Source organism: Sinohyriopsis cumingii, unplaced genomic scaffold (genome assembly GCF_028554795.1).
Source record: "Sinohyriopsis cumingii isolate HCF-2022 unplaced genomic scaffold, ASM2855479v2 utg000198l, whole genome shotgun sequence".
NCBI classification, from domain to species: Eukaryota; Metazoa; Mollusca; class Bivalvia; order Unionida; family Unionidae; genus Sinohyriopsis; species Sinohyriopsis cumingii.
In genome coordinates this window covers 3,586,840-3,599,274 of record NW_028315875.1, presented here as the reverse complement: position 1 = coordinate 3,599,274, position 12,435 = coordinate 3,586,840, and the positions used below count along the sequence as shown (strand labels likewise).

Sequence of the window (12,435 nt, the reverse complement as noted above, 5' to 3'; positions counted from 1 at the left end):
AACCCAATTATAAAAACTCTCGGTAAGTTAGAGGCTTCGGTTTGGTGTTACTGACCTTATTTTTTTTCTTCGTTTTCTTAGGAAGCCTTATTTTTTCTTCAAAAATGACGTTCCAGAAAAATGTCGGTTCACCCTCTCTGTTGCTTATATAGTACATGTATGACAGGTCACTTTTAGGCAACGATACGAGCCCCTGTGCCCGCTACCCGCTGATCTAGCTGAATTTACCCGCTACCCCCGTCTATTCGCTGTTTGATCCGATTGAGGTAAGCTCCTTGTCACATTGTTGGCAATGTCTAGTACCGTGACCTGACTAACCTTATTTCGCTATATCACCGTGAAAGGCTATAACGATTGGCGGAGCGGGTAAGTTTAGATAGTTCAGCAGTGAAACTATACGAATAAAACAATGCTTGGCAGGGAGGGACATATAACTTAATAGAATGACTGGCGGAGCGGGACATATCACTTTATAGAACGCCTGGTGGACATTGCTGCCAATGTCCAGTACCGTGACGTCATCTCACCTATTCCGTACCTATTATCTCTATACAACAACCCAACTTTCCCTTGTCGGTATACAAGCCCAATATTCCCCATGTTCAATTCCCCATGTCGCTATATCGTCACAGGGTGATCTGAAAAGTCTTGTCGCTATATCGTCCGGTGTGTGTGTGTGTGTGTTGTCTATAATGTATTTTTCCCATTGTCGCTATATCGCCCCGGAAGGGGGTGGTGGTCCCTTGGGGCAAGTAGAATATCTCAAAAACGGCTTGGATGACCACATTTTCAATTGCATCAGCCCGTTTAGTACACACTGTTTTGCAGATCTGCCTTCTTAGAAAGGTCATGCGGTTGTACTGTGAGCATCACATGGTGTCAAAAATGACATTTGGGATTGGGGTGCATAAACTTCTTCTGCTATGAACTGCCATTGACTTCTCTGGTCAAGTGGAGAATATTCTTATACTTTGTTTTAATATAGGCGTCCAAATTTTTTGACCTTTTAGACTTCACTTGTGTATTTGATTTTTTGTATGATTTTTTTATTCTAGGTCGCTGATTGCGGAATTAAATTTGTACATTAAAACTGTCCCCTGTCCCTTATACTACTTTCGGTGCCTTGCCTTAGGTGGCGCTCTACAGTTTTAAATTTTGCATAGGTTAGAATTTTAAAGAAAAAAAAAATTCCCTGGGTTCCCTCACTTGTTATACAGGCTATTCAAAAAAGACCTTGTATATCTTAGATATTGTTCAGAGAACCTTTAATTCCCTTTATTTTGGTGTATGATTGATGGGTATAATATGGGCTATAGGGTATACAGCTTGGCCTTACTCCAGATGTGCATCTTTTAAAAACTTCTAGCTCCGCTTGGTGATTTTCACTACCTGGACGTATGAGGTAAATTGTAAAAAAAAAGAAGAGCCAATCACTTTTTTAAATACATTTTATATATGTGGTATTTGATCCATTGCAATTTTAGAAGCTGGTATTGTTTAGCTGGGCAAAAATAATTTTCCCTATTTTAATAGGTGCTAAAGATAGCGTACTTTAGACTAATTCAGGCTGATTTTTTTAGCATAAGGGAGCAGTCATTTTATTAGCAGTGTGTTTAGATCATGTACAATTTCCATAAGTACAGTATCCAAAGAAATGTTAGCCACATTGCATCAAAGTACCATAGAGGTATGCCAACATTCTCTCCACTGTGTGTGTTACAAATGCAAACAACTTCTCACATGCGTCACTCTCTCAAAAGTCCATAACTTGGTTTGCATTTTAGGTATTACCATTTTATGAGCTCTTCAAAACGAAGGTAACTGTAAACTATTTCCGACAGTGACCGGCTGTCTTAGTTAGTTATTTTATGAAAATTTCATGAAATTCAGAGAGAACAGAAAAGTATGACCTGCGCAGACAACCTCAACAATAAATGCACTTTGTTTGATCGTATATAGGTTTTGCAAAACTACCTTGAACATAAATAATTGCTGCAAGGCTCACACAGTCACTGGTTTTTGTCAGTAAACACGGAAAACTAGTGTCAGTGACAGTATCCTCATCTCTTCTAACAAGCCAAGGTGATTCAGTCGCGCGGTTCGAAATCTGACCCTGCGACAGTTCCTGACTAATGTTCCTATTTTTTTGGCGCATTCAATCGCATTAACATGCAACACTGTAAGGGAGATATTCCAACGATTAAATTGCCATACTGATCAAATTGTCCCTTTTATGCAGTTCTGATGGGTGGTTATTGTTTATCCAGGACTGTAGTCTTTGCTTAAATCCCCGTTCGATTGTACCTCCCCCCCACCGATTTCAATAATGACAACAACAAAAATCCACAGAACTGAGTCGTTACATTCATTTATTGATTTTAATTTCTAACTGGGCTGTGACCAGGGTGGCCCGAACATTGTCATGGTCTGTGGATTTCATGCTTAATGGAGTTTCCATATTAGCACTGAGCCATATTATGTACACTTTGGGTAAGTATAATTTCCTTAGACAACAGTGACATAGTTCATCCTGTTTGATAACTGCCTGTTAATTCTGTAAATTACAGTCAGGTTAAGAGTTGAGAATTATATCCCTCTGCACACGCATACATATAAATTACACTGCCTGTTGAGTTGAAAGGCATATTTGTAGTTGTCATCAGTGCACAAAGATTTTTTTTTTATAACCATGCCCAGGGCTGATGACTTAAAAAAATCATAAACCCTGAGATTCTACAAGCTGAGAAAACAATTTCCATATGCCCAAAATTTTCCTTTTTGTAATAGTATTTCTTACAGAACATTGCAATTGATAAATTCAAATATAAATTTATTTGGAGGTTTGAAGGTAATGCAGGTGTCATTAGTGTTCATCCATCATTACACTCACTAGAGGACTGCTACGATGGCCTAGTGGTTAGAGTGTCCGCCTTAGAAGTTGGAGGTTGTGGGTTCAAAACCCGGCAGAGTCATACCAAAGACTTACAAAAATGATACTAACAGCTACTTCGCTTTGTGCTCTGTGTTAAGAGGTTAATGTTGGGACTGGTCAGCCTGGTGTCAGGATAATGTGACTGGGTGGGACATCATGCTGCAGAAACGTAGCATTAAACATTCTCATTCACAGCAATGATGTGTGGTAACTTTTTTCTCCCAGACACGTCTAGCATCTCTTTGATTTACCGGTATTGGGTTGTTCCATGTTCTGATTGTACCTATGCAAATTAGCACAATGGGCACACCCTCTGCAGTCTTCAAATTCATCTCACTAGCTATACATCTAGTTCTGATACTGAAGTTATTCAAACAAGATTAAACTCAGACCTTATTAGAGTCCAAAACTGGGCACAACAAAATAGGATGGTGAAACAAAATGTATGATTTTGGGGACATCACAAAAGCTACATAAGTCAGGGAACCCAAAACTATCTCTTGCAATAAATAATCATCCATTAGAAAATGTCAAAAATGAAAGGCTTGTAGGTGTGACCGTAGATAATAATTTATTATGGAATGACCATATTAATAAGCTTTGTGAAACTCTGTCATCCAAAATTGCCCTTCACAGCAGAATCAAGAAATATTTACCTATGGAAACTCGCAGTCTATGCTACAAGTCATATATTCTTCCGACAATGGATTATTGTTCTAATGTATGGGGAAACTGTCCTAAATCTGAGTTTGACAGGATTTATAAACTTCAGAAACTAGCAGCACATGTAATTTTAGATGCATCTGTTGATCATCCCTCAAAAGCATTATTTACAGAACTCAAATGGTTCACAGTATATGACAAGATAGATTTTCACAAGGCAGTTGTTTTATTTAAATGTCTACATGGAACTGCACCAGAGTATATTCAGGACTTATTCAGGCCTTTTTCAACACAATACCAGTTGAGATCAAGATCACATGGAAACCTTCTAGCACCAAAACCAAGAACAGAGCAATTTAAAAATAGTTTCCAATACTCTGGTAGAGTTCTGTGGAACAAGCTTCCAGTACATGTAAAATCTGCTGAAAATATTAGAGTATTTAAGAAGAAATATCATGAGCATGTATGTGTTTCTAATAGATAAAGGAATTTAGTATTTTAATACTAAACATGTTAAAATAAACAGTAATTATTGCTATCTTCATATAATGTGCATTGTTATACTTTCCTAAGAGGGCCTCAAGGGAGAATAGTCCTTGACTAATGAGTCACCCTCTATAAATAAAGCATTATTATTATTATTATTATTATTATTATTATTATTGTGAGCCAATTAAATAATGTGAAATGGTGGTTGATACCTGACCTCTTTTTTTGCCTTTTAATTACTGCTATTTTAATTGCCCAAAGGATAATTTTACATCAGCTCCAGTCATGACTGTTTACCATTAATTTATGCTGCATGTAATGGTCATGTACTGAAATTTTTTTCTTCTATTTTCAAATATTACTGAAAATTGTGTTTTCTCAAAACACAACTGTATCAGAGGATTCAGAATACAAAATTGTGTTTTTAGCATGACTTGGCATGTTACAATTTGATTAAAATTAGATCTCCACTTCATGTAGAACAGTTGCAATCTGATTTTAATTATATTGCGCTGTGTTATGGCAGGTAAGTCAACATCTTTGAAAATACATTTCTGCATTTCATCAGCGCAGTTAATGTTTTCTCAGACAAATTTGAGTTTTTTTTAAACAAGCCAGACAGGCACCTCTTTTAGAATACAGGACAGGCCCTATCCTCAATTAGAAGTGCCCCCATGGTTGGGCTATCTGATTTTTTTGAGTTGATCCAATATTCACTCGCTTGATTTGACATTGTAAATATCAAAGCAGACAACATTGTTTTTACCTTCTATATGCATACATGTATCAATGTATCATTGTGCATCCACCTCTTTGCTGAAAATGGACTTGTCCAGGAAATGGAAAGGACTGGCGAGCAGTGTGATGTTTGACACTGATAACTTCTGTTTGGTATGAAATGCGCAGACAGTAATGGTGTTAGAGGCTCCCTGGTCATAATCAGGTTTGAAATTATAAATCAATGAATGAACTGACTAAAATCTCCATATTGTTAATCTTATTTATGCTTTTCGTTTGTTTAATTGGTATGGGGGGTACAAACAAATGGGGAAAAATATTCAGACTATAGAACAAACAATAATCCACCAAAAGGAATTGAATGTTCCATATTCACTATGTGACACTCTAAGTCATGTCTTCCTAACTGGATCAAAGTAGGTGAGACATAACCAACATTTAGTAGAAGTGGCCATTAAATAAGTTGTCGAGGGGTAAGATTTTAAACCAAACGATATAGTCAGTACTGATTGTGTTAATTTTTGTTGCTAGATCCAATTCCACCTAGTTTCATCCTGTTACAATAATGACATGTATTTTCTTAATTTTATTCAGTAAAAAAATAATATCGCATCATATATTAACATAATTTTAAAACATATGAAAGCTATGCCTAAAAATGTCATATATTATTAATTGACATTGATTACTTGAGAGAGTGTGCTTGGACATCAGATTCAATACAAAGGCACAGTTGCAAATGTTCCTCAATACCTTTATATGTAGTCATATATTATTAATTGACATTGATTACTTGAGAGAGTGTGCTTGGACATCAGATTCAATACAAAGGCACAGTTGCAAATGTTCCTCAATACCTTTATATATAGTCATATATTATTAATTGACATTGATTACTTGAGAGAGTGTGCTTGGACATCAGATTCAATGCAAAGGCACAGTTGCAAATGTTCCTCAATACCTTTATGTGTAGTCATATATTATTAATTGACATTGATTACTTGAGAGAGTGTGCTTGGACATCAGATTCAATACAAAGGCACAGTTGCAAATGTTCTTGCATGAATTGGGTCAGCCTTATTAGTGTCATAGTATGGGTTCTGTTATGATACCGCTACCTTTAAGTTGTACATACTACCATAAAGCTTGCTTGATCTGTCACCTAAATAATGAAATTTCAGACACGTTGAACACAATAGTTTTCCTGTCTCACCATCATTTTGACCCACGGATGATATTTTCTTTCGAGTATTCTTTATATGTTCACCATACCTTAGATACTTGTTTGCCATATTTTATTTTGTTTGGGGGTGGGGATGTTCAGGTCATTTTCCTCATTTTTGCTTCCTTTGACTCACTTGTTTTCTATTTTAAACAGAGTGTCTCAGTCTGACTGCCTTGTACTCAAAAAACATAAGTATACTTCAAGTAACAATGATTGAAATTGATTTTTGTGAAGATCTCTCAGCATTTTATATTCTAACCAAAACATGTCAATAATGCACTGCTTTTAAAATTAGAGTAGGTAGATTGAGATTTCTAAAGAAAAATGTATAAACATTATATGTATGATAATGATTAGTATATATAATGTACTAAGCACATCAAGTACTGGGCTTAACGTGATGTACAAATGAATTTCACTATTTTTGAATATTTTTTATATAAATTGTTTTTACCTCGGGGTGAAAAATATGCTAGGGTTGGCAACAATAAATAGGGATAGTTGGCTGAATGGAAACACAATTTGTTCTGCTGCATTGGAGTGTTTCAGACTGCAGATGAATACTTTAATATACATTGTTTGGAAAATGGGTTTGCAGACTTTTAACACATATATAGCTTTTAGGCTAGATGGTAAAATTGCAGGTTCTGGACCTTGGACACCACTATTTTCAGGCCCTGCTATGATAATTTTTTAATGTACAAATTTGTCTGTACTTTTTTAATAGCTGCAGTCAATAAGTAGTTGTTTCATGCCATTAAGAAGCAATTTTGATTAGAAAGTTACTTTTTAGGTGACTTTTTTTTCTTGAATCTATCATCAGGCACCAGCCAAAGAATGACATTCTTTCTTTGAAGTCCTTTACCTTCCCGTCTTGAGTCAATATAAGTCAGTCATGAGACACTTACTGGTACTTTCGATCCTATATTTATTACTGGGGTTAAAATTAAACCTAAACTGCAGAATGTAAATGTTAAACATTATAAAATGATTTGTGAAATGAATTTTGAATATAAGTATGCTCTAAGTAATGCATGGAGTTTAGGGACTTTCTATTTCATGATTTAAGGGAAGAGGTGTCCTGAGACTCTTGTTACAACCAGAATTTAAAAAAAAAATTTGGTCGCAAGATAATCTCATTTTTCAGCTAATTTACTGGTTAGAATGAGTTCTTTTTCTCAACAAATCGGAGCAGGACTATTATTTTGTTTAAATTATTCAGTGGCCTGAATTTTTTTGGAAGATTTCTTAGTGGTCAAAAGAGTTGGATATGTATATGTATAAGAAAAAACCTAATAAAGTGTCACTTGTGAAATCAGATTTAAAAGTGAGTTCAGTATTGTCCCTATTTACAAGTGAATTATGACATATAATCTCACAATAGAGACATCCAGGAAAGGGAAAGCTCATTCTGTGAATAGGATTGTGATTTTGAGGGATTCACAGTGGATGATATTGAAGAAGCTACAGCTGGGGACATTTTAACTCTTTTGACAATGTTCAGCACTGAATCAGAATTGATCAGGACTGCCCTACTGATGAATGTATAACTGATGTTGACATATCCAGTTCTATCTAGGCACTGAAAGTGAAAGCTTTGATCCTGATTAAAAGGAAGAAGGATCTGCTACTGACAGTGACCGGGAGAATCAGCTGGAAATACCTTATGCTGTTTTCAAATCCAAATTTGCATTCAAGAAAGCCTTTGAAAATTATGCAGCTGAGAAATATCATAGACTTTGCTTTATAAAAGAAACAAACCAAGGATGATCCCATCTCAAACATCATAAAATCAGGAAATACTATCAGTAGGAAATGCAAATCATGTAAAGGAACAGTGTATATTCTATTTGGATTAGAACTTTTTGTCTACAAATAGTTTGTTTTGTATATTACTGGATTGTAAATGGATTGGATACATGCAAGTTTCTCATTTTGTTGCTTTTTTGTTATTCCATGTCTTGTATGTTGCACATGATGTGACATCACTCAGTAATATGTAACTAATATTTGAACTGAAAACAAAGTCATTTTATTGATAAAAATGATAACCTTATCCAGTACACTTGTTACAGGAATTCATTTATTTAATTGCAAAATGGGTGTAGAATTGGTAAATATGCAGTTGTGAGCTCATAAATAAGAAAGGATGAAGCTTTCGATGTCAGGCCTCAAGTGCAACCTAAATGAAATCATTTTTGAGGGGAAAGTGATGAAATGTTTTCATCATCTGAAATCAGTTTGAACTTGATGCAGCTGTAGATAGAAATTATAACTGGCATGTATATTTATTAAAATGAGGTGTTTATATGATTGTTTTGGATGTTACTCATAATAAGGTCTATTTTATGTACAACAGCATGGGTTGAAGAAACAACCAGAAACCTGGTATTATATTTTTGTTTACTTTTTAAAATATTGTTTTCAGATAAGTTAAATTTATAAATACCATGCAATAAAAAAACTAATTTATATAAACTAGTATTATTACTGTACACTTGTCTGGCATGTTGTTCACACAACAACTGCCTCACATATACAAGTGCACTCATAAAATTTGATCATTTTTGCTATACCACTTTTTGGCAAATACCATGGTTGGCAGTTATGGACCATGACTACTGCATTTTAACGGGGGAGAATTGTACTTTGTTTAGTTTTATTAGGACCAATCAGTTTTTCCCCAGTCAGGATGACAGGACAATGTTTTTTCCAGAACCCTGTTTTATTTTCCTGATTAATCATGATTACAAGTTTTTAAATTACTTAATTTGAATTCAGTCATGTTATGGGGATTATTTTGAAAACATAAGGGAATTCTGTTTAATAAAGCCACTACAGCTTTGGTAAGATATTGTAAAGACTTGAATGAATTGATTTTGATATCTTCTTTAAGCAGAATTAATGAATAAATAAAACCAAGAGATGAATCGGTATTGCTGCAGTCATCAAAGGGAACACACTTAATATTTGCAGCAACATTATACTTAATCAAAAAGATTCACAACAATTTGGATTTACAGCCTTTGAAGCCAAAACATCTCCTGCCTCCAGTTTGGAGTAGATAAAGTAGTTCAGCCAGTGATATATGTTTAAAGCCATCAAAATTATGAAGACACATATTAAGGGCAATCAGTGCAAGTACAAATAAAGATAGATGTTGTAGCTGTGTCTTGGTAATTTGGAGTGATATAATACGAGGCTTTAGTAATAATAATGATGTGCGAAGTTTATGCATAACATTATGAGTTAAGCAAAGAAAAAACAAGTATAAATTACTTTTAAATTCGTAATAACCAAATGTACAAAAAACTAACTTATTTATAGCGAATGCAATAACATTAATAGCTGAGAGTTGTTTTCACAAATAAGTTTCCACAGTAGTATTTCAGCTAGATTTCAAAAGATGATTATGATTACAATAATATTTATCATCATCTTCATCATCATTATCATTGTTATATTTGTAACAGTTTGTAACAAATCAGTTTAATGTCACTTGACATACTAGACTTGGAGAAAGGACTCTTTTCTATTCTGTAACCAATGGTGTTTCATCTGGTGTATCATATAAAATAGATTTCTAATAAAAATAATAATTAGGTCAAAATTAAACAAGTTAGTTAAGCACTAGCATCGTGAAAGATAATAGCACATTTGAAAGCACAGTATTGTTCTGTGTCCTACAGACTGGAAGAAATACTGTACCAGACAAAACTATATCTACATTGGCTTAATGTTAAGGATATTAGTTTCACTTTTATTGAAAATAATTAAGTGATTAGTCTTTTCCATCACTTTAACCCTTACATTTAATAACATTTCAATTGTTAGATGCCCAACCAGTTGTGATACAGAACTTTTGAAGCTCTTAGAAAGGAAGACAGCAGTATGCACTTAGCTGAGTCTTTTTAAACACAGTAGGTCTAAACACTTGTCTAATACTCTGGTACCTCACTTCCTGGGAACACTTGTCTAATACTCTGGTACCTCACTTCCTGGGAACACTTGTCTAATACTCTGGTACCTCACTTCCTGGGAACACTTGTCTAATACTCTGGTACCTCACTTCCTGGGAACACTTGTCTAATACTCTGGTACCTTACTTCCTGGGAACACTTGTCTTATACTCTGTCTCCTCAGTTCTTGGGAACACTTGTTTTGTATTCTTGTCTCAGTAGTTGGGAACATTTGTCTAGTACTCTGTCTTCATAGTTGTTGGGAACACTTGTCTAGTACTCTATCACTTCATATCTTTGGAAGACTTGTGTAGTACTCTGTCTCAGTAGTTGGGAACACTTGTCTAGTACTATGTCACTTCATTTCTTTGGAAGACTTATCTAGTACTCTGTCTCAGTAGTTGGGAACACTTGTCTAGTACTATGTCACTTCATTTCTTTGGAAGACTTATCTAGTACTCTGTCTCAGTTGTTCGGAATACTTGTCTGATATTCTAGCTCCTTGGTTCTTGATAACATTTGTCTAGTACTCTGTCTCCTCAGTTGTTGGGAATACTTGTATAAAAATCTGGCTCCACATCAACACTTGTCAAATACTCTGGCTCCACAGTTGTGTGGAAACACCTGTCCTGTAATCTGGCTCTGTTGTACTTGGGAACACTTGTCTTATACTCAGGTTCCATAGTTCTTGGGGACATTTGTCTAGTAATCTCAGTTTTGGGGGACATTTGTCTAGTAATCTCAGTTTTGGGACATTTCTCTAATAATCTCAGTTTTGGGGACATCTATCTAGTAATCTCAGTTTTGGGGGACATTTGTCTAGTAATCTCAGTTTTGGGGACATTTGTCTAGTAATCTCAGTTTTGGGACATTTCTCTAATAAACTCAGTGTTGGGGACATTTGTCTCGTAATCTCAGTTTTGGGGAAATTTGTTTAGTAATCTCAGTTTTGGGGACATTTGTCTAGTAATCTCAGTTTTGGGGGACATTTGTCTAGTAATCTCAGTTTTGGGGACATTTGTCTAGTAATCTCAGTTTTGGGGACATTTGTCTAGTAATCTCAGTTTTGGGACATTTCTCTAATAATCTCAGTTTTGGGGACATTTGTCTAGTAATCTCAGTTTTGGGGGACATTTGTCTAGTAATCTCAGTTTTGGGGACATTTGTCTAGTAATCTCAGTTTTGGGACATTTTTCTAATAAACTCAGTGTTGGGGACATTTGTCTAGTAATCTCAGTTTTGGGGACATTTGTTTAGTAATCTCAGTTTTGGGGACATTTGTCTAGTAATCTCAGTTTTGGGGACATTTGTCTAGTAATCTCAGTTTTGGGACATTTCTCTAATAAACTCAGTGTTGGGGACATTTGTCTAGTAATCTCAGTTTTGGGGACATTTGTTTAGTAATCTCAGTTTTGGGGACATTTGTCTAGTAATCTCAGTTTTGGGGACATTTGTCTAGTAATCTCAGTTTTGGGGACATTTGTCTAGTAATCTCAGTTTTGGGGTATATTTGTCACATACATATAGTTTTCATTCTGAAGTGCTAGTATTTCCTGGTACATGACTGATGTGTCTGTTCTTCTGAATTGTGGTCTGATATACATGTATGGAACTTAAATATGTCATAATGTGGTTTTTGCTAAAAATTGATATGAAATAAGCATAGCCTAAATAAAGTGAGCTCATGTTCATCAATGATTGTACAGACTGACATGGCCTATACTGACTTGGTCGTTTTCCGTACAGAGGAAGAATACATTGGAATAGAAGAAACAATTTTGTGTGAAGTTTTGAAAATATTTCTTGTAGAGGCATGTGCGCATTCTCCTTGTATGCAGAGAAAGCATTTTTGTGCAGAATATTGTTTTATATAAATATAAACAAATTCATTAAGTCCTGTATATTCATTCTCTGATTTTTAGAAGAAATGTTTATAATTTAATTTTTTTAATTGAAGCGTAAGATTGAATATCATGCTGATGCTGCTATTTCATTTATCTTTATACAAATTTCAGAAATGGGTCTGTTTAGATTTTTTGCTGCTGAGCTTAGGAGAGGTTACCTGTTGGAGAGGGAGGAAGAAAAGTTTACGCAAAAGAGGGAGAGGGTATACACATTCATGAAAACACCCAGGGAATTGGAAAAAGTAAGATGATTGGAATGTCATGTGGTAGTAATGTTACGTCATTTAAATTGAAAACTCACACATAGTGTTTGTAATGACAGAAAATTAATCTTTGTGTTGTTTAATTGTGAAGTACTGAGTTTAAGCAGTGTAATTTATCATGATTTCCTCTCTCAGTTTTGTGATTGAAATGCATATTTTGGCAATGTGTAAATTATGAAACGCTAATTGTTACATATTTGGATTGAGTTTGTCACTGGCTGACTTGGCTAAACACGAAATTTACAAATCTGTGCCTTTGTCA

At 34.9% G+C, this 12,435-nt stretch overlaps 1 protein-coding gene across 4 annotated transcripts in view; it reads left to right on the top strand.

The window, feature by feature from the left end:
* Window positions 1-285: 285 nt before the first annotated feature.
* Window positions 286-12,435, top strand: part of LOC149774591 (transmembrane anterior posterior transformation protein 1 homolog) — a 51,120-nt gene continuing 38,970 nt past the window's right edge. Inside the window, exons 1-3 of one of the 4 annotated variants that reach the window (XM_089945101.1) lie at window positions 1,815-2,082; window positions 9,882-9,967; window positions 12,022-12,152. In XM_089945101.1, coding sequence (XP_089801227.1) covers window positions 12,024-12,152 — 129 coding nt within the window. In that variant the 5' untranslated portion in view covers window positions 1,815-2,082; window positions 9,882-9,967; window positions 12,022-12,023. Of the gene's footprint in view, window positions 367-1,814; window positions 2,083-9,881; window positions 9,968-12,021; window positions 12,153-12,435 lie in introns of those variants that run through there. The other 3 variants (XM_089945103.1, XM_089945100.1, XM_089945102.1) reach the window with 3 other exon arrangements.